At 32.9% G+C, this 21,075-nt stretch overlaps 1 protein-coding gene across 4 annotated transcripts; it reads left to right on the top strand.

Moving 5' to 3' along the window:
* The first annotated feature begins 8,015 nt into the window (after positions 1-8,015).
* LOC105118539 (UPF0481 protein At3g47200-like) lies at positions 8,016-9,947 on the top strand. 4 transcript variants are annotated; one of them, XM_011016517.1, is made up of 2 exons: positions 8,016-8,115; positions 8,442-9,947. In XM_011016517.1, the coding sequence occupies exon 2, from the start codon at positions 8,443-8,445 to the stop codon at positions 9,745-9,747; it is 1,305 nt and encodes a 434-aa protein (XP_011014819.1). In that variant the 5' UTR covers positions 8,016-8,115; position 8,442; the 3' UTR covers positions 9,748-9,947. The 4 variants fall into 4 exon arrangements, with proteins under 4 accessions (XP_011014819.1, XP_011014822.1, XP_011014821.1 ...); XM_011016520.1 differs by having other exon boundaries at positions 8,022-8,115; positions 8,366-9,947; XM_011016519.1 differs by having other exon boundaries at positions 8,025-8,183.
* The last annotated feature ends 11,128 nt before the right edge of the window (positions 9,948-21,075 follow it).

Here is a 21,075-nt window from a genome sequence, read left to right as displayed (position 1 = left end):
CCGTCGTGTAGCGACAGAATGACAACTCTACTGGGGATCTTTATTCCCCCAATCAAGAAAAAAAAACTTATTCTTTTTGTTAAACAAAAAAAAAAGAGTGGAGCCGTTGCCTGATGTCGTGTAGCGACAAAACCTATGACTTGCATCATCAAGAATAAAGTAGGGGGTGGAGGCCCTAAAAATTATAAATTTTAGCCTTAAAATTAGTAAATTTTAACATTTAGCCCCTCTAAAAGTTTTTTTTTAATTTGCCCCCATAAACCTATTGTCTTGGTTCGCCCCTATAGGTCATAGAAAATAAAATGAAATAAATCATGAAGTTTAATTTTTAATAAAATGAATATTAAAAGATAAAATTAAAATTAAAAAATATATTATTAAAATAAATAGTGATTTGCGGTGCTGCAGAGTAAAAGTATCATTTTTTTAGTATTTTGTGAATAAAGAATTCATGTCCATCGTAGAAATATATATATATATATATATCGCACCCAATATCACAACGGCCTTAAAATATTTTATGAAAAGAATGAATTTTTGACATTCTATTATTTGATGGGAACGATCTTATTTTAAGGAGTCGTCACCTAGTATTATGGTTATTAGAAACTTTAACTGGTCAATAGAGATTCTATGGTTCGAAACTAATTACGTAAAATAAAAGATATTATCACTCCTTAAACATCTTGTTTGAGGCAGACTGCATTACTAGTTTTTGTTTTAAATTGCTAAATGTTTATTAGTTTATGCCATGATAATTTGTTTATAATAATTCTGAATCTAGCGCCAGTGAATATTTAACTACAAATACTTCCAACTTTAGTATTGATAAATATTACATAGTTATAAAATAAATTTAGATTAATATTTTTATTTCTAACTCTAGCGTCAATGAATAAACAAATAAATAAATTTATTTTTATGCATGCATATATTTTTTATTTTTTAGCTTAATAAAATAAAAAAATAAAAAATAAATTTAAATTAATATTTTTATTCCTAATTTTAACAATAAACTAATAAAATAAATTTATATTATTTTTATTCATGCACGTATTATTCTTTATACTCACCGTGTTTGAAGGAGGGTTCAGAACGGCATGTGATCTTTTCTCCAATGAACAAGAATTTTTTATGTCGATCATGTTCCGAATTATTACTTTTTTTTGTTTGTTGGAGAAAAGATCCTATACCATTCTTGAACCCTCCATCAAGCGTAGTGAGTGTAAAGATAATTTACATATTTTACTCGTTGAGTGGATCTTTATCCAATACATGCACTACCAAATTATTTAAAAAAGAAACTAATTTAAAACTGAAAATATCAATTTTTTAAGAGTTACAAAAGAGGGAATCATTGTAAGAATAACCTTAGTCAACTTAGCCGTCATATGCCCAGGAAAAACCTAGATTCAATAGAAAATACTATAACTATAAACTAAATTGACGAAAGGATTATACTTTATCTCTGCTCACAAATCATTATTTATTGGAGAAGCATTATTTATTGGAGAGGTGTTGGGTGTGTTTTTTTTTATTATTTTGTTTTTAAATAAATTTTTTTTGTTTAATTTTATTATTTATTATTAAATTTGTTTTTTATTAAATTATCGCATTCAAATAATATAAATTACAGGTATAAATTACAGGTACGATAAATTAACTAATTAAATCATGCCGGTGAAATCACAAAACTTACATAGTTAAATCATGTCATTTCACTACTAACCAGAAAAACGATCTCGGAGATTTTACAGTTCATTTTCTACAGAACTTTTTTTTGCTTCTATAATTCTGAAACTTTTCTTACCTTGTGTTCTGCCTGTTTCAGTGTCTAAAAGTATTTACACTCTAGTTTTAATTCTCTTCTTATAAAGGCATTTAATTTTTGTGACCAAATATCCATGGTTGGAACCGACCCCACTTAGTATTGTTGATTTTCACTCAACAAGACAACAGCTTTTACTAACCTCATTTATTTAATAAAAATAAAATATAAAATAATATGAGTTTATGTAAATTTCAAACTGAAAAGATTTTTATAGTTGATTTTCACTCAACAAGACAACAGCTGGAACCGACCCCTCTTATTAATGTTGATTTGGGGTCCAGCCGGAAGAGTCTAAATTGACGAAGACTTTGTGTAGAACAAGAAGTGATGGTGCATTGTAATTTATTTGGGGTCCAGCCGGAAGAGTCTAAATTGACGAAGACTTTGTGTAGAACAAGAAGTGATGGTGCATTGTAATTTATTTGGGGTCCAGCCGGAAGAGTCTAAATTGACGAAGACTTTGTGTAGAACAAGAAGTGATGGTGCATTGTATTTAGAGCTATGTATGTTGTAATAATTCAGATTCGTTTCGTTCCGAATATTTTTGTGATTTTTTGACAATAATTTGTGTGATATTTTCATTTCCTTTTTACAATATTTGTGTTGGAATTTGTTAACGCATCCGTATTAATAAAGTGATTTGGTAATTTTGACAGGAGAGATCATTCAACGAGTCACAGGACGCGCGGAGATTGTTGAAACAACAACTGAGCTGATGAAAAATGGAGATCATGTTGCGCGCGAGGTTCTAGCCTTACGGTGGGAGGGGCTTATCTCCTTTTTCTGTACCTGGGTTCGAGCCTTACCGCACACGCCTGTCACCCCTGCAATGCCTTATCTGCTCACTGGGCTTGCAGGATGTTCAGTGGGCTGTGGGGATTAGTCGTAGTGCGCGTAAGCTGGCCCGGACACCCCACGTAAATCAAAAATAAACAAATAGAGATCATGTTTCGGTTGACACAGACAAGTTAGAACGTATGGCCAAGAGGAGGTCTGTAAATTGCGTCCTTTCTCCGATCAGTAAGTGTTCAAGTTACAGGGTTCTTAAAAGACTATTCTAGTTACATAGAAGTGCTTATGTTGATACCGATTGCAATGCAGGCAAAAAACCTACTCAATTTACAGGGTTCTTAAAAGACTACTCAAGTCAAATAGAAGTACTACCCTAACAATAAAAAAAATCACAAGAAAAACACATAAGGTTTAATAAGCGAAGATGATTGCAAATGTGAAACCTTGATTCATAATTTTATTATTTGAAAATTAAAGCATATGGAGGCTGCTTTCTTAAGAGGTTTTACGTACCAAAAACCCTAACTCTACTAGGAAACAACTAGAATTCAAAAATATAAAGGAAATAAAGAAACAAATTAAAATCTAGAAGCAAAAAAAATATATATATAATAATAATAAAAACTATCATAAGAGGAGCATCAATGCTTAAAAGATGATTTTGAAAGATTTGACCATCCATTCCCTAGATAAATTTTTTGATGGAATTACCTATAATAATATATAATATATGCTTAAAAGAAGTGAACTTCATATCAATATGCTTGCTAAAAAATTTAATTGTTGAGTATTGTCACACAAAAAATTATTGTAAGCCTTTGTCTTTTGAAATTAAGTTCTTCAAGAATTTTCTTCAATTATATCGCTTGCACATGCACATGAAATTGTAGTCATAAATTCAGCTTTTGTGGCAAATAAAGTGACAATTGATTGCTTCTATAAAAACAATGAATAGCTCATAAAACAAGCTTAAAAACATACCAAAACAATTCTTCTTCTATCATCATCTTGATCTTCAACATAATCACTTAGTAAAGCCAATCAAATATGACTTTTCTCCCTTTTTCTATAGTGGCTTATAATGAAAATAAACTAAACTTTAAACCTTGTCCCTCTTTTACATGTTTATATGAGTTATAGCTAAAAAAAAAGACCAAACTCAATATGAGGCCCTGAGTTTGGTACACACACACTTTCCCAAGCTCTGTTAATATGTATTAGCATCTGGTAGGTGTGCAAGTTCAATTTGAGGTTATGATGGGATTCGAATACATGTAAGAATTCCCTTAAAACCCCTTTGAGAGATTAATTGTGATGAATATGAACATAATTAAGGTTTTGGGAAAATAATGGAATGGATTGAATGTGATGGATTTGTATTATTTGAATGAAGAATTATGTTAGAGAGTTTAGGAGAACAATTTTAAGGTCCTTTGGATCGTTCAACTTGGATGTATATATATAATTGAACTCTCGTACCTAGAGCTTTTTGAAAACTCATCCAAAACTTTGATGTAAACTGAGGATGTTTATCTGACACAATAAAAATTGCCACTCCATGCAACCTCACAATCTCACTAGCATACACCTAACATACAACTCTTCAGTTTAGTAAATCCATAGGTAGTTTTCACTAGCAGGAAGTGTGCTAACTTGGTTAACCGATCCATTATCACCCATACTAAGTCATATCCCTCTTGACTCTAAAGCAAGCTCAAAACGAAATCTATAATGACATCCTACTTGTAAACTATGGAACACACACACAACTGTGGGAGGTCAATCCGTACAATACTAGCACCCTACCCGCCAGCTAGGAAACACAATACAATCTGCACACATGTTAACTATTTTTCTTGAGCATTGAGTAATTAACTAAAGAACTAAATAGGACCGAAAAGACCTTGGTGCTCTTTAATTGGTCGACTATTATATACCAATTGGTCAACCAAAACAAGATGGTCGACAGCTAAAAGAGGAAACAATCAACCACATCAAAAAGGGACAACGAATCATACATCAACAAAACAAATAAACACGATCCTAGGGATCTTAAAATTGTCTTCCTAAACTGCAATTATCATTCAAATCATACAAATCCATCATATTAAATCCATTTCATTCTTTTTCCAAAACTGTAATCATGTTTCTATTCATCACAATTAATCCTTAAAAGGGTTTTTAAGAGAATTCTAACTTTCAAATCCTATCACAGCTTCAAATTAAACTCACACACCCACCGGATACTAGTACATAATAACAAAGGAGGAGGAACGAAAAATATTTGTAATTTTTATCTGTCTATTTACTGTTATTGGTTTTACAAATAAAAAGACCATGTCCCAAACCGCTCAACATGTGGTCCGGGATTTGAGCTACCATTTCCATCCCAACAGACAACAGCTGGAACAGACCCCACTTATTGTTTGTGGTCCAGCTGGAAGATTCTAAAAGTTGACGAAGACTTTTAGAAATTAACTAGTTATATTATATCACCGTGATAACATGAGTTAATTTTTTTTGTATAAAAATATTATAAAAAATTAAAATATAAAAATATTAATTTTTTTTTTATAAAGTTATGAAAGTTTTAGGTGTAGCTGGAATACTTCATTTAAGAATAATATATTTATAATATTAATAATAACATTAAATTTACATTATTTAAGTTTAAGTAGGTTTGACTGCAATAACAAACCCAATAATTTTGGATGTGAGTCTGACTGTAAGGTCATATTATAAAAGTATGATAATTAAATAGATTAATTAAGAAAAAAATAAAGAAAAAAAAACAAAAGGAAGAAGAAAACTAATAAAGAAAAAGAAAAAATCTGAATTAACTTGGTTAACCCTTCAAATCCGGTTAACCCGTCAAACCTTAGATTCGTGTCATGAAAGTTTGATAACTAAATAGAAAAAAAATTGACAGGTTAACAAAAAATTAACTAGGCTAACCCGTCAAACCCGGTTAACCAATTAAACTCGGGATCAATGTTATGAAAGTTTGATAACTAAATAAAAAAAATTAAACTTTAACAAATTAAATTAAACAAATTAAAAACAAAAAGTCACCGGCCTTTTCACTATGGACTGCACTGTGTAGTCCTCGGTCAAAGGCATAAAAACAACAAAAAAGCAAAAAGAAAAAAACTAAAAGCATTAATTGATAACTAAATAGAAAAAAAATTTAATATTGATGGACTAAATTAAATAAAAAAATATTAAATAAAAAGAAAAAACTTATAAGAAGAAAAAAATAATGAAGAAAAAGAAAAAAATAAAATTAACTGGGTTAATCTGTTAAACTTGAGATTTGTATAATGAAAATCTAATAACTAAATAGAAAAAAATTTGATATCAACAAACTAAATAAAAAATTAATCAAAAAGAAAAAAAAAAGCATCTACCTTTTCGCCGTGGACTGCACTATGCAGTCCACGGTGAAACGCATAAAAATAAAATAAAAGGAAAAAAAAATCTAAAAACATCAGTCTTTTCATTGTGGATTGCATACAATATTAAAAGATAAAATTGAAAGAACAAAACTAATGAGGAAAAAAATTTTGAATCAACTAGGTTAACCCATCAAATCAGGTTAATTTGTCAAACTTAGGATTCGTATCATGAAAGTGTGATAACTAAATAGAAAAAATATTTAATATTAATGAAATAAATTAAAAAATATTAATTAAAAAGGAAAAAGCAAAGAGAAAAAAATACTTATATGAAGAAAAAAAATCTGAATCAACTGGGTTAACCGTCAAACTTGAGATCCATGTTATGAAAGACTGATAATTAAATAGAAAAAATTTATATTAAGAAACTAAATTTAAAAAATTAATTAAAAAACAAAGATAAAAAAAAATTAAAAGCATCAGCTTTTTCATTATGGGCTGCACTATGCAGTTCATAGTGAAAGGCTTAAAGAGGAAAAGAGAAAAAAAAATAAAGACTTACACCATGAGTTAATTTTTTTCTTACATAAAAAATATCAAAAAAGCTAAGATCTAAGAATGTTATGTCTTTATGCAAAGATATATGCCCAAGAGCCTTTGGTCTAGCTGTAATGCTTGACAAAGAGTAATATTAATAATATTAATAGTAATATTAATAATATTAATAATAATATTAAACTTACATGACTCAAGTTTAAGTGAGTCTGACTGCAAAACCGGATTCAAGAGCTTTAAAAATAGGTCTGGCTGCAAAGTCGTGTCATAAAAGTGTGATAATTAAATAAATTAATAAAAAAAAAAAAGAAAAAACTAACATGAAGAAAAAACTAAAAAAAAAAATCTGAATTAACTGTGTTAACCATTCAAACCAGGTTAACTTGTCAAACCTGAGATTTGCCTCATGAAAATTTGATAACTAAATAGAAAAAAATTGACAAGTTAACTCACAATTAACTAGGTTAACCCGTCAGATCCTAGATATGTTTCATGAAAGTTTGATAATTAAATAAAAAATTTAACAATAAAAAATTAAACTAAATGAAAAAAATTAATTAAAATGAAAAAAAACAAAAAAAATTCGGGTTAACTTGTCAAATCCGGGATCCATATCATGAAAGTCTGATAAGTAAATAAAAAAATTAAGATTAACAAATTAAATTAAACAAAAAAAATCATTAAAAGAAAAAAACACAAAGAAAAAAAGCAAAAAAACCCATAAAGTTATAAAAAAATAAAAACAAAAAAAAATTGAAAACAAAAAATAAATCAGTATTTCACTGTAACTACATAGTGAAAGACCAAGCAATTTTAATATATGTTATAATTCATTCACTTTTATAGTTAATATTTTATTAAAAATTATTTTTAAAATTTTATTTTTAACGTGATTAAAATAAAGGTAACATTCTAATTCATTAATTCATTAATCCAGACGCAAAACATTAATAAAAAAAAACGATAAATAGGGTTGGATTAATTACCTTAGAGCAGGTAATTATACGAACCTCCCACTGCATAAACCTTGCCATGTTCTCCAGCTCGTTAATTTTCACAGATAGAGCCACCAAAGCATACCCTCAAGACATTGCAAGGTTAGACAATAGAAAGCAGAGAAATTAACATGAGGTTTTATCAAGTGAAACTTTTAGTAGGAGGGAGAAGAAAGAAATATAATTACATTTCTCTCTTTGTTGGTAGGATAGAACTGCCGCACCATGCGGCGAGCTGGTTAATGAATGGGCAGTGAGTTCCTTTGGCGGCAGGCAAAGTGTGAAAAGAAAAGGATAATGCAAATGGTCAATCGTTAATGGGTTGGAGTAAGAAATTAATTTTTTAAAAATATATTTTTAAATAAAAATTACGAACAGCTGTAGTCAACCCCACTGATGTTGATTTGTTGTTTAGCTGCAAAAGTCTACATTGACGAAGACTTTGTGTAGAATAAGAACTGATGGAGAAACAGGAACAGAACATTCAAGAAGATTCTGATCAGAAACACTTCAGACCATAGTTTGTGAAAAAACCTAGAGCTACTGAGTGAGTTTTTTGTTTCTGCCAGAAGGCCGCTGAGTGTTTTCTTTATATATGTTTTGAAGCAAATCTAAGTATCCAAGTTGTAATTTACAGAAGCTACGTATGTTGCAATAATTCAGATTTGATTCCTTCCAAATATTTTTGTGAATGTTTGACAATATTTTGTGTGATATTTTCATTTCCTCTTTACATTTGTGTTAGAATTTGTTTAAGCGTCCGTATTAATTAAATGATTTGGTAATCTTGACTATAGAGATCATTTCAATGATTGATCTGATGAGTCTCTGTGATTCCGGCAAACATCTGATCAAATGAGATTTGTGTCACAGGATGGAGAAAGTCGGAACATCAACTGAGCAGATGAAAAGGAACGATCATGTTTCGCTTGACATTGACAAACTAACAGCGTCCGTGCAAGAGGAGTTGAAAACCTTGCATGCCTTCTCTAATAAGTGTTCCATCTACAGAGTTCCTAAAAGACTACGCGACTCGAAGGAATATGCCTACACGCCTCAACTAGTCTCCATTGGGCCCATTCACCATGGAAAAGAAGAGCTGAAAGAAATGGAAGAGCATAAAAAAATATACCTGCAAGAGTTTCTTAAACTGAGCGAGTTAAGTGTCAAGGAATGCATTGCAGCTATTGCACAGAGGGAGACAAGATTGCGCAACTGTTATGCAGATAATTTTGAAAATATTAGTACAGAGGACTTCGTGAAAATGATGTTGCTAGATAGCTCCTTCATCATTATGGTCTTCCTGATACAGTATTCCTCTTTCATCCCAGGCAACTGTGACCGTATATTCGGTAAACCGTGGATGATAAGAGGAATCGATTTTGACATGTGCTTGCTTGAAAATCAGATTCCATTCTTCATTCTTGACGACTTGCTTAAGCTTTCCGAAAGACAGGGCGGATGTTCCATGATTGAGCTTACTCGTGATTTCTTATCAAGCACAGTTGGGGATTCATGGGTGCCAAAGGACATTTTGAAGCAAATCAATTCCTCTGAAGTAGAGCATTTTGTTGACTTTCTAAGAAAGTGTCAGCGCCCAGCAAGGCGGGAACAGCCACAGCCTCTTGAAAGTCGAACCACACCAAGTGCAATGGAGCTCCATCAATCTGGAGTCAAGTTTAAGTTGGGGTCCAAGGAAAAAATATTTGACATGAACTTTGATCTTCATAAAGGAATACTGGAAATACCACCACTATTTTTAGAGGATGATACAGAGAAGTTATTTAGAAACATCCACGCCTTTGAGCAATGCCATTGCGGAGGTGGATACGTCAGTGACTATATCGCTACCATCAATTTCTTTGTTCGTGGTACTAATGATGTAGAAATACTTGCTAAGAAAGGAATTATAGATAATTGGCTCAGTAATAATGATGCAGTTATGAGTGTTCTCCATGATCTTGACAGAGGAAATTTTGTTAACAGTAAACAATTTTATTTTGCTGATGTCGTTGAAGATCTGAATAAGTACTGCAGAAAGCGGAGGCACAAATGGATTGCTGCCTTGAAACACAATTATTTCCATAATCCATGGGTTTCCATCTCTGTTGTTGCAGCTGGGGCTCTTCTAATACTCACGGTCATACAAACAGTGTGTTCTGTCATTCAAGTGAAATAGGCTCTACCATTTCGATCGTGTCCTACAAATAAAAGTGTGTTCTGTTTGTGTTTCCCGTGAGATTGCTATGCATGTACTTCATTAAATGTTCAGTGCTAGTTTCTTCCACGTCTTGTTTTCTCTGCAAAATGGTTTGTATCAATCAACATGCTATCAATTAGTCAGAAAAGGATCATGTAATGAATGGCATTGCTTTTGTGCTGCTGGTATCTAATTATAGGCTTCTGTAAAACAATCTAAGCAAAAATTGAGTACGGTCATGCATTCCGTTTGTGCTGCAGGTATCTAATTATAGGTACTCTTGCGCCTTTGTACATAAAAATCAAACCATTTCTTCAGAAATAGCATTGTCACACATAGTGTTAACCTTACAGAAATTCATTATTCGAAAAAATAATCATTACAACGAACAGGCTAACTGATAACTAGAAGCTTAACATTGATTAGCGAGGAAGCTTAACTGATTTAATTTTTTTTCCTTGAAAAAAAAATATTAGCAACTTCTGAATATATTTTTTTTCAAGAAATATTTGACTTATGTTATTATATTAGAAAATATGTATATTTTTACTTGAGGATTTTTAAGTATTGACAAGAAAAGGAATTGAAAATTAAGAAAATATAAATACATAAAAATCAAACCATTTCTTCAGAAATAGCATTGCAACACAGTGTTAACCTTACAGAAATTCATTATTCGACACAGTAATCATTACAATGAACAGGCTAACTGATAATTAGAAGCTTAACATTGATCAGCAAGGGAGGAGTACACAGCAATCAGAAGTCTATGGGAAACAATTGAAATGGTAGAAACTACAGTGAATAACAGAACACACAGCTTGTATAACAGCGAGTACGAGTAGAAGAACTGCTGCAATAAGAGGTATTATGGCCCATGGAGTACTGAAATAATCTTGTTTCAAGATTTCCTTCCATTTATTCCAAGGTCTCTTGCAGTATGCATTCAGATCTTAAACGAGGCCAGCAAAGATGAAATTGATCTGAGGGAGATCATTTAGCTTGGAAATATCGTGAAGAACGGTTGACACAGCTTCATTGTCATGTATCCAGTTTTCTAGGATTCTATTTTCTACAGGGATTTCCACATCCTTACGAGAAATGACGAGGAAATTAATCATCGAAATATAGTCACCTACATGATCTTGGTCCAGACTATCACATTGCTCAAATGCCTGGAGATTCCTATCAAGGAAGATTCTACAGATCATTAAACAACACACAATTAGCCTACAATCATGCTAATTATTCTGTCATTCATTTGTAATTTCACCAGATACAATGCTTATTAACCACAGCTGTAATGGTAACGTAAATTTAGCATAAACGTTTAAACATTCCTTATATGGACTTTCTGTCATTGTAAATATAAGGAACCGTTCTCATCTATTAAAATCAGCTTTTGAAGCATTGTCTGTAATCTTTCTCTTTATGGTATCAGAGCCTAAAAATCTCTAACGAGACAACAATCCAAGCACCTACAATGTCTGCCTCTCCAAATCAGACCTCAACTTTCTCTCTTCAACCTCAACCCTTTTCCACAACAGACAAGCCACTCATTGCTCTCAATATCACTGCACAAATCAATGAAAAATTAACCCCCTCTACTTTTCTTCAATGGCGTGCTCAGTTTGAAGCACTTCTCATAGGGTATGATCTGCTCAATTATGTTGAAGGCACGTTCTCATGTCCTTCCTCCTCTGGTTCCACTGTTGATGAGCTACACAAGAACCACTGGATCAGACAAGATAAACTCATTTTAAGTGCTATTCTAGCCTCCACTTCCTCCTCAATAACACCCCTAATTGCCACGGCTCCAACATCTCATGGAGCTTGGAAAAAACTCAAAATTCTATATGCTAGCAGATCTAGAACTCGTGCTATGCAGTTGAAGGAAGAGCTCACTTTAATTCAACGTGGACATCGATCAATCACAGACTATCTCCATGCTGTTAAGAAACTGGCTGATGAAATCGCCATTATTGATCATCCAATTTCGGATGATGACCTAACTCTATATGTGCTAAATGGATTAGGTCCGGATTTTCGAGAGATTGCAGGACCTATCCGTGCCCGGGAGTCCTCTCTCAACTTTGAAGAACTTCATGATCTTTTAGTCGGTCATGAGGCGTATTTAAGACGCCTGGAAACTGCAACACAGACCATGGTTGCCTCTGCCAATTACACGAAGACAAAGCAATATGTGCAAGGAGGATATAATCAGGGCTCCTCACGGCATAACAGGTCACAATCTCAACGTGGACCTCACACTTTCAGTCCAGGACGAAATCCCAATAGGGCTCACCATGAAAGACGCAACTCTAATTACAACACTGGCAGGCTCACTAATTTTACTCGGCGTTACCAGCCCAAATGCCAACTTTGTGATCAATTTGGCCACACTGCCAAGTTTTGCTCCCACTCAAATTCCTCAAATCTTTCTGCAAATTGTGCCACATCATCCACAGGCAAAGACAAAAATTGGCTTCTTGATTCGGCAGCCTCTCACAATATCACAGGAGATCTCTCTAATCTTTCTATTCATTCTGAATATGATGGCACTGATGAAGTCCTACTTGGTGATGGTTCAGGTTTGGTGGTCTCACACGTTGGTTCTTTGGCTTTAAACTCCCCCAACCGGACTTTCCTTTTACGTGACACCCTTTGTGTTCCAAATCTTTGCAAAAATTTAATCTCTGTTCATCATTTTACAAAACAAAATAATGTGTTTGTTGAATTTCACCCCTTTTATTTTCTTGTGAAGGACACAATCACGGGGGCGACACTGCTAAGAGGAGCATGTAACGATGGCATCTATACCTTCCCCACATCAATGGTTCCTATCTCCTCCAAAAAGGTTGCAAATGTTCATGTACGAACATCACTTGATGGATGGCACAAGCGCCTTGGTCATCCTTCTAATAAAATTGTTCACAATCTTATCAATAGTTTTTCCCTTCCCATTACATCCAAACAAAAATTGTCTTCATTATGTCATTCCTGTTCCATTAATAAAGCACATCAACAACCATTTCATGTCACAAGTCTTAAAAGCCATGCACCACTTGATATTATTTACACTGATGTGTGGGGTCCTGCTAGTTATACTGGTCTTGATGGATCCAGATATTATCTTATTTTTGTGGATCATTATACTAAATATACATGGTTTTATCCAATGGTTACAAAATCAAGTGTCTCTACCATTTTCCCACTTTTTAAAAAGGTTGTGGAAAATCGTTTTCAAAAAACTATCAAAACACTGTATTCTGATAATGGTGGAGAATTCATTGCTTTAAAATCATATCTCTCAACTCATGGCATATCCCACTATACCACTGCTCCTTACACACCTCAACAAAATGGTGTTTCTGAACGTCGCCATCGTCATCTAGTTGAAACAGGTCTTACTCTTCTTCATGATGCAAATCTTGATTTCTCATATTGGCCGTATGCCTTTAAAACTGCGTCTTATCTCATAAATCGTCAACCCACACCCCTTCTTCATGGAAAATCACCACTAGAAGTTCTTTTTGGTCAACCTCCAAATTATTTAAAACTAAAAAAATTTGGGTGTATTTGCTACCCGCTTACCCGACCCTATAATTCAAATAAAATGCAGCCAAAATCCCAAACCTGCATTTTTCTTGGCTACTCTTTAACGCAAAATGCATACACATGTTTTGAACCTATAACAAAAAAATTCTTTACTTCAAGACACGTGCTATTTGATGAACATCAATATTTCTTCAATCCATCCACTTTTGTGCCTTCTTCTTCACCTCACACAGAATCTCTCACATGGCTTCCTCTCCCTCATGTTCCCTCGGTGCCTGTTCCTCCACCATCAAACCAGTACCACCAACACCAGGAAGGTCCCCCTGCCATCGTTACATTCTCTTCAGGTAATCTCGCCCCTTCTTCCTCTTCACCTGAGCCTCCCCCTGCTAATCTGCCTAGCTCCTCCCTATCTCCTTCTGCTACCACTTCTAGTTTCCCTCCAGCCTCTTCCCACTCCCCTCACCCTATCCTTCCTGCCGCACCTCAACCTTTTCACCGCACACATCAAATAACCACCAGATCCATGAACCAAATCTTCAAGCCCAAGCAACTTAACACCATATCCAAATATCCCCTCCCCCAAACCATTGAGCCAACAAGTGTGAGTCAAGCCTTGTCTCAGCCTCACTGGCGTATTGCTATGTCTCATGAACTTACTGCTCTCATGAAACACGGCACCTGGGACTTAGTTCCACCTCCTTTAGATTGTCAGCCAGTGGGTTGTAAGTGGGTATTCCGCACTAAACGCAAAGCAGATGGATCAGTGGATCGTTTCAAAGCCCGATTAGTCGCCAAAGGCTATCATCAACGTCCTGGTGTTGATTACAATGAGACTTTTAGTCCCGTGGTTAAACCAGCCACCATTAGGGCTGTTCTTTCTATTGCTGTCATGCATGCATGGGAATTGAGGCAAATGGACGTTCACAATGCTTTTTTAAATGGTGCACTAACTGAAACTGTGTTTATGCAGCAACCCCCCGGTTTCAAGAATTTATCCAAGCCTCATTATGTTTGCAGATTAAACAAAGCACTTTATGGCCTCAAACAAGCCCCGAGGGCTTGGTATACTGCTCTTAAATCTGCCATTCTTCAGCTGGGTTTTCAGAACTCCAAGGCAGACTCCTCTCTTTTCATTTACAAGAACAGCTCCATTATCTGCTATCTCTTGGTATATGTGGATGACCTTATCATTACAGGGAATACTTCATCATTTGTGCACTCTATTATTCAACAACTTGGTGCTCTGTTCTCCCTCAAAGACATGGGTTCACTTCATTATTTCCTAGGCATTGAAGTTATTCCCACTCCAGTCGGTTTGCTTCTTTCTCAACATCAGTATGTGCGTGCCCTTCTAGCAACTACCAGTATGAGTGCTGCGAAAAATGTCTCCACTCCTCTATCATCCACTCAGTCTCTTAAACTGGAAGATGGCACTGCTGCTGTGGATAGTTCACATTTTCGTCGCATCATTGGCAGCCTCCAGTATCTTACGTTGACGCGTCCTGATATCTCTTTTGCTGTTAATAAACTATCTCAGTTTATGCACAGGCCTACCACAACGCACTGGACTGCCACTAAAAGACTCCTTCGCTACTTAAAGCACACCATCTTTCATGGTCTTCAACTCCGCAAGACTAGCAGCACAGCTCTACGGACGTATTCTGATGCTGACTGGGCTGGCAACATTGATGATCGCACGTCTACATCTGCCTATATCAGTTTCCTCGGTTCTAATCCTATTTCGTGGAGTTCCAAGAAGCAACGGGCAGTTGCACGATCCTCAACCGAAGCTGAATATCGGGCTCTTGCTACTGCAGCCTCTGAAACTGTGTGGCTGTCCACTCTTCTAACAGAACTAGGAGTTCCTACCCCACACTGTCCCCAACTGTTATGTGACAATCTCGGTGCAACCTATCTCAGTTTCAATCCTGTTAATCACTCCCGCATGAAACACATTCAGATTGATCTTCATTTTGTCCGTGACTTAGTACAGAAAGGCAGTCTTCAGGTCCATCATGTTCACACTCAAGACCAGTTAGCTGATCTTTTAACAAAGCCATTGTCCAGACAGCGTACTGAGTTATTACGAAACAAGATTGGTCTTACCGATGGAAGCTCAATCTTGCGGGGGCGTATCAAGGAAGATTCTACAGATCATTAAACAACACACAATTAGCCTACAATCATGCTAATTATCCTGTCATTCATTTGTAATTATTCTGTCATTCATTTGTAATTTCACCAGATACAATGCTTATTAACCACAGCTGTAATGGTAACGTAAATTTAGCATAAACGTTTAAACATTCCTTATATGGACTTTCTGTCATTGTAAATATAAGGAACCGTTCTCATCTATTAAAATCAGCTTTTGAAGCATTGTCTGTAATCTTTCTCTTTAATTCCTGAGGCAGATCTCTGTACTATCTTGCAAGGATACTTTCTTCGCCTCTGTTTTACCATTTGCAACCTCCATTTTTATTATCTTGGAAAGGGAAACATTGCATCTGGCATATTCTCGTCCTACCATTGTTGACTTGTTGTTGCTTCTGTATACGATGGTGACAATTGGCATTGATGTGTTTCATATTCAAAACTAGTATGAACAGTCGCTCGAGACTCTGAGGCTCTTCATCGCTATCTCGGAAAAAAGAATCGGAGCTCTACTACAGGCACGATGCACTTTACGGTGACTCAAACAAAGAGGAATCCCGCATCAATCTTCAACAGTCCTGCGCAAAAAGACTCCGAGGAATCTGGAAAATCCTGTAAAGCAAAACAATGATTCGCCTCGCAATAGCTTCTCTCCAGGTCTTTCAGAGATAAAAGCTGATTCCACCTTTGGAAGATTGTCCGATGCTGAAGATGATTCTGAAGTTCAAGACTTCTTTCTACGTGAATCAGATTCCGACCCATCTAATAGTTACTGAAGGGCCTATCGTTATCTTCTCATCTTTTTGAAAGTGATGATTTTTGTATTTTTCAGGGTCTCGGAGAGGAGATGCGAAAACACGTGAGAACTTTCCAATAAAAATAAAGAGGAGATTGGTAAGATCTTGATGCAAGAAGAAAGGTTGATCCATGTCATATTGATTTTCTTCTGATTATGTCATATTGATATATAGACAATATACTAACAAGTAAGAATATTCTATAAAAAAAAAAGTAAGAATATTCTAAATTAATTAATGAAGTTATTTAAAAAAAACAAAAAACACCACCTAAAACAAGGGTGATAATTTAAAAAATATGTATTTAAAATAGTAGGAGAATGTAATCTATAAAATAAAATTTATTTTATCATTTATATGGAGGAAGGGATTAGTAGATTTACCGTTCATTATTAGTTCTAAATTATTCTTCTAATTGGAACATGTAAAAACAAAGATTAGATAAGAATAAAAAAGATTCTCAAATAAAAATTATAGTAAATAAAATATAGATGACAAGCTAAATAAAGTTATCAACATAATCTTGATACCTATAATCTACTTATTATTTATTGAATAAAAAATTTTAATATTCATAAATTATTTATCAGGTTTTTGAGCACTCAATATGTATTTATTATCTATTATTCAATAAAAATGAATAGTTAATATACATATGTTATATGTTAATATTAAGATAAGTATATATTATATTATATTAAAAAATTTAAATATTTTATGAATATATTTATATAATATAAATATGTATTTTGGATCAGATTTAGGAGTAAGTTTTGGTGTTTTGTTTTAAATAAAATAAATAAATCCGGCTGTTGCTATTCCCTCAATCTGGGGATCTGTGTTGACAAGAGAGCCTCCAAGGAAAGCTACGGCCTAGAGGCCAGGATGTTGATTGTCGTTTGGGAAAAAAGCAAACAAGTTGTAGTTGGGTTTTCAACACTGTAGAATCTAGTACAAGTCGCGTGAGTTCCAGAAGGAGCGCGTGAACTTCAACGTGGCAAGATTTCTTTTGCTAAAATGACAAAATATTTTGTTTCTTTGTTTGCTCAAACTTTGTTCGTTCTTATTTTGGAAAACTTGCATTCTTTGCCTGGGTATTACAAAATCATTTACCCACTGTACGCATAGAGTCCAGTCAATGTTTTTTTGAAAAAATTAAAAAATGTATACATGAATTTCTAATATGTTCTCATGAAAAAAAAATCTTAAATTGTATGAAAATCTATCTAAAATAATTTGGGCGAGGTGGTAGGTTGAAAGACAATCTAAATAAAAAAACATGGTTGGAGTAAAGAGATTTTAAGAACTTTTTTTTAATATTAGAACAATAACATATTTATTTGATCTAAATTAACTAAAATTAATATGTAAAGCTTATAATTTTGATCATTAAATTATAATAACCTCATAAAAAATAAATAAAAAATATATTAAGATTTAATTTTAAATCATCTCAATATTAATAAATAAAGTAAAAAAAGTAAAAAACCAGAGTTAAACTTAGATTATGAAACTTGAATAACTTAATAAAAAATAAATTATTTAATTCAATTCTCAATCAATTTAATATTAAATAATAAATTTAAACATAAATCAACACAATTAGTACTTAATCAGATAATGATGTTGATGTTCTTTAGTCAAATAGTTAAATGAACATGTTTATTAAATCGATCCTTAACATCTATCATCTCAATGAAATAAAAAAAATTATTTGTAAATACAAAAAATTTAACTAAATCTGGTTTTTTAATAAATAAATTATCATAACTTATTTTTTTATGTGAAAAATACTTTCAAGTTGTTTTTTTAGCCTAAGCAAACATTAAAAAATAAATAATATAAAATATCCTAATCAACTTTGAATAATTTTAATTCCACCAACAACTCATAATATTATGATAATATCTTTATTTTATTTTTAATATAATCATCATTTTATCACATTTCACCGTAATCTTTAGTTATTATTAATCACCTGAAGGATCAAATCAAAACAAATTACATATACAAATTAAAAATCAATGGTTAAATTGAAAACAAATAAAAATTTAACCAAATAAAAGGTACTAAAATCAAAATAAAAAGGATTGAATTTGAAATATCAATAACAATGAGGACTATATTGCTTTTCTAAAGGTAGGACAGAGAAAAAAAGAAAAAAACATGGTCACCAGGAACAAACCAACTACATTTTGACTACATGCGCCACTTATTATAGAAGAGAAGATAACAAGGAATAAAATGATATGGTAAAAGCTCATTTCTTAGTAGTAGGAGCCGCCACACATGCCACTAAAAGTACATGGAAGCTCTCATACTCTAGTGCATGCTATGCAGGTGCCATCAATTTTTTTCAATTTAAAAAATATTTTAATGTCAAATTACATAACTATCCATAACCACACCAATACTGATAATAATAATAAAAAAAACCAAGACTAAAAACCCTACTACACTGATTTCAATGAATTATATTTCTTGGATTTAAGGTGACATGTGTAATTATACCATGTATTAAAAAACAAAAATACATAAATATCTTTATTCAAAATAATTGATTTTTTTACTATTAGGGGTATTTTGATTCATTTACTGTTCTTTAAAATGCTGAATAGAAAAATACCCTCAAATAAATTAATAACAACTAATTCAACATGTGAAAATTTCAAAACAAACAACTAATTTTTAAGCCAAGACCATAGATGTGACTTTATTATTATAATGAATAGTTAAGTGTGTTTATAGCTATGAAAAAAATAACCTTACAATTTAGTATATTTGTTATTTGTGTTAAAATAATTAAGATCAAATACACAAAAAAAGCTAGAATTCTGAATTATCTGTATATTATGAATGCTTAGTCTTAACCTAAATACAAATAAAGTATATATAGGTTAAACTAAAAGTATTATTCTACCCTTAATAAATAAGACTACATAAATATTATTTAACATCTCCCCTCAAATTGATCACCATGCGGTAGCTACAAGCATCGAGAGTTTGTCAACCAAAAAATAAAAACGAGAGATGGAATGTGTCTTGGTAAAGAAATTTGCAATATGTAAGGAAGAAGAAATAAAAGGTAAAGTAATGGTGTCATGTTTGAGATGATGACGAGTAAGATGACAATCGACCTCAATGTGCTTAGTTCGCTTATGAAAAACTGAATTATGAGCAATCTAAATAGAACATTGATTGTCATAATACATAAGAGTAGGATGAGAAAAGAAAACTTTCATATCAGGAAGTAATCAATGTAATCAAATAATCTATTTGGTATTAAATGTCATGGCACGATATTCTGCTTTGGTGGATGATTAAGAAACAATAGATTATTTCTTGCTCTTCCAAGAAATAAGATAATAACCTAAAAAGATATAGAACCCTACGATCTGTGGGATCACTATCATGATTAGCATCAGAGTATGCACGCAACTCCAAGAAAGAGGTGGATAAAAGTAAAAGACTTTGAAAAAATGTACCTTAAAAATATCGTAAAATACAAAGAACAGCTGCTCAGTGAACAATAATAGGAGAAGCAACAAACTGCCTAACAACATAAACAACATGTGCAATATTTGGACGAGTAATAATGAGATATACCAAACTTCCAACAATAGTGTGGTATAAAATAAAATCTATCAAAGGTAAACTATCAAAACAAGTGCACCTCGTGTTAACCTTAATAGGAGTATCTATAGTCTTATTATTAATAAGTTTAGCCCGCTCAAGAATATCTGTAACATATTTTGACTGTGAAAGAAAGTAACCTCTATGTGAGCATGCTACCTCAATACCCAAGAAATATCGAAGATAACCCAAATCTTTCATTTCAAATTGTCTAGCCAACTCTGTCTTCAAGACTGAAATACCATCAATGTCATCACCAATAATAATTATGTCATCAACATATAAAAATAAAATGATATGACTTGCATCAATGCACTTAATAAAAAAAAGCAAAATCATGACTATTAGAAACAAAGCCAAGAGACGAGTTCACAATAGAGAATTTCTCAAACTAAGCACGAGGTGCTTGTTTGAGACCATATAATGCTTTCTTAAACTTATAAACATATTCAGAGTCATGTAAAATACCAAGAAGGAGTGTCATATAAACTTCTTCTTGAAGATCTTTATTCAATAATGAATGTTTAACATTAAACTGAGAAATATATCATTTTCGAATTGAAGCTATGATAATTAGAGTAAGAACAATAATTATTTTTGCAATTGGGATAAATGTCTCCTCATAGTTTATACTATATTATTGATGAGAGTATCTTTTTGCAACCAGCCTAGATTTGTATCACTCAATAGACCTATCAGAATTAGTCTTGATCTTATATGCCCAATGATAACCAACAACAGTCTTACTAAGAGGTAGAGGAACCAGATCTCAAGTATCTGTCTTATGCAAAGTAGAAAGTTCCTCATTCATAGCTTGGTGCCAAAATGGATCAAAAATTACTTCTTTATAGGAAGGAGGCTTAAAGAGACAATGAATAGAAACTAAAAAAAAGAAAGTAAATGATGAATAATAACAAGAATAAGTAAAATCTAGTAGTTTTGTGAACTTATGAATGCGGATGGACTAATGTAGAGGTGGATCCACATTCTTATATGAAGCTTGAGGGGCTTGAGAGTTATGAGTACAAATTGATCGAACATGGAGAGAGGTATCTGACACGACTAAAAGATTGATGTCTTCTCCCAAGTGCAGGAGTGTCGAAGTAATAAATAACCCGGCAAGACCGGGGTCGAACCACAGGGAGGTTAATTGTACAAATTA

Source organism: Populus euphratica, unplaced genomic scaffold (assembly GCF_000495115.2).
Source record: "Populus euphratica unplaced genomic scaffold, PopEup_1.0 scaffold2033.1, whole genome shotgun sequence".
Classification (NCBI taxonomy): domain Eukaryota; kingdom Viridiplantae; phylum Streptophyta; class Magnoliopsida; order Malpighiales; family Salicaceae; genus Populus; species Populus euphratica.
This window is presented reverse-complemented; position numbering and strand designations above follow the sequence as displayed.

Excerpts from the sequence above, each read along its gene's own strand:
- LOC105118539 (XM_011016517.1), top strand. The coding sequence starts at position 8,443 with ATGGAGAAAGTCGGAACATCAACTGAGCAGATGAAAAGGAACGATCAT.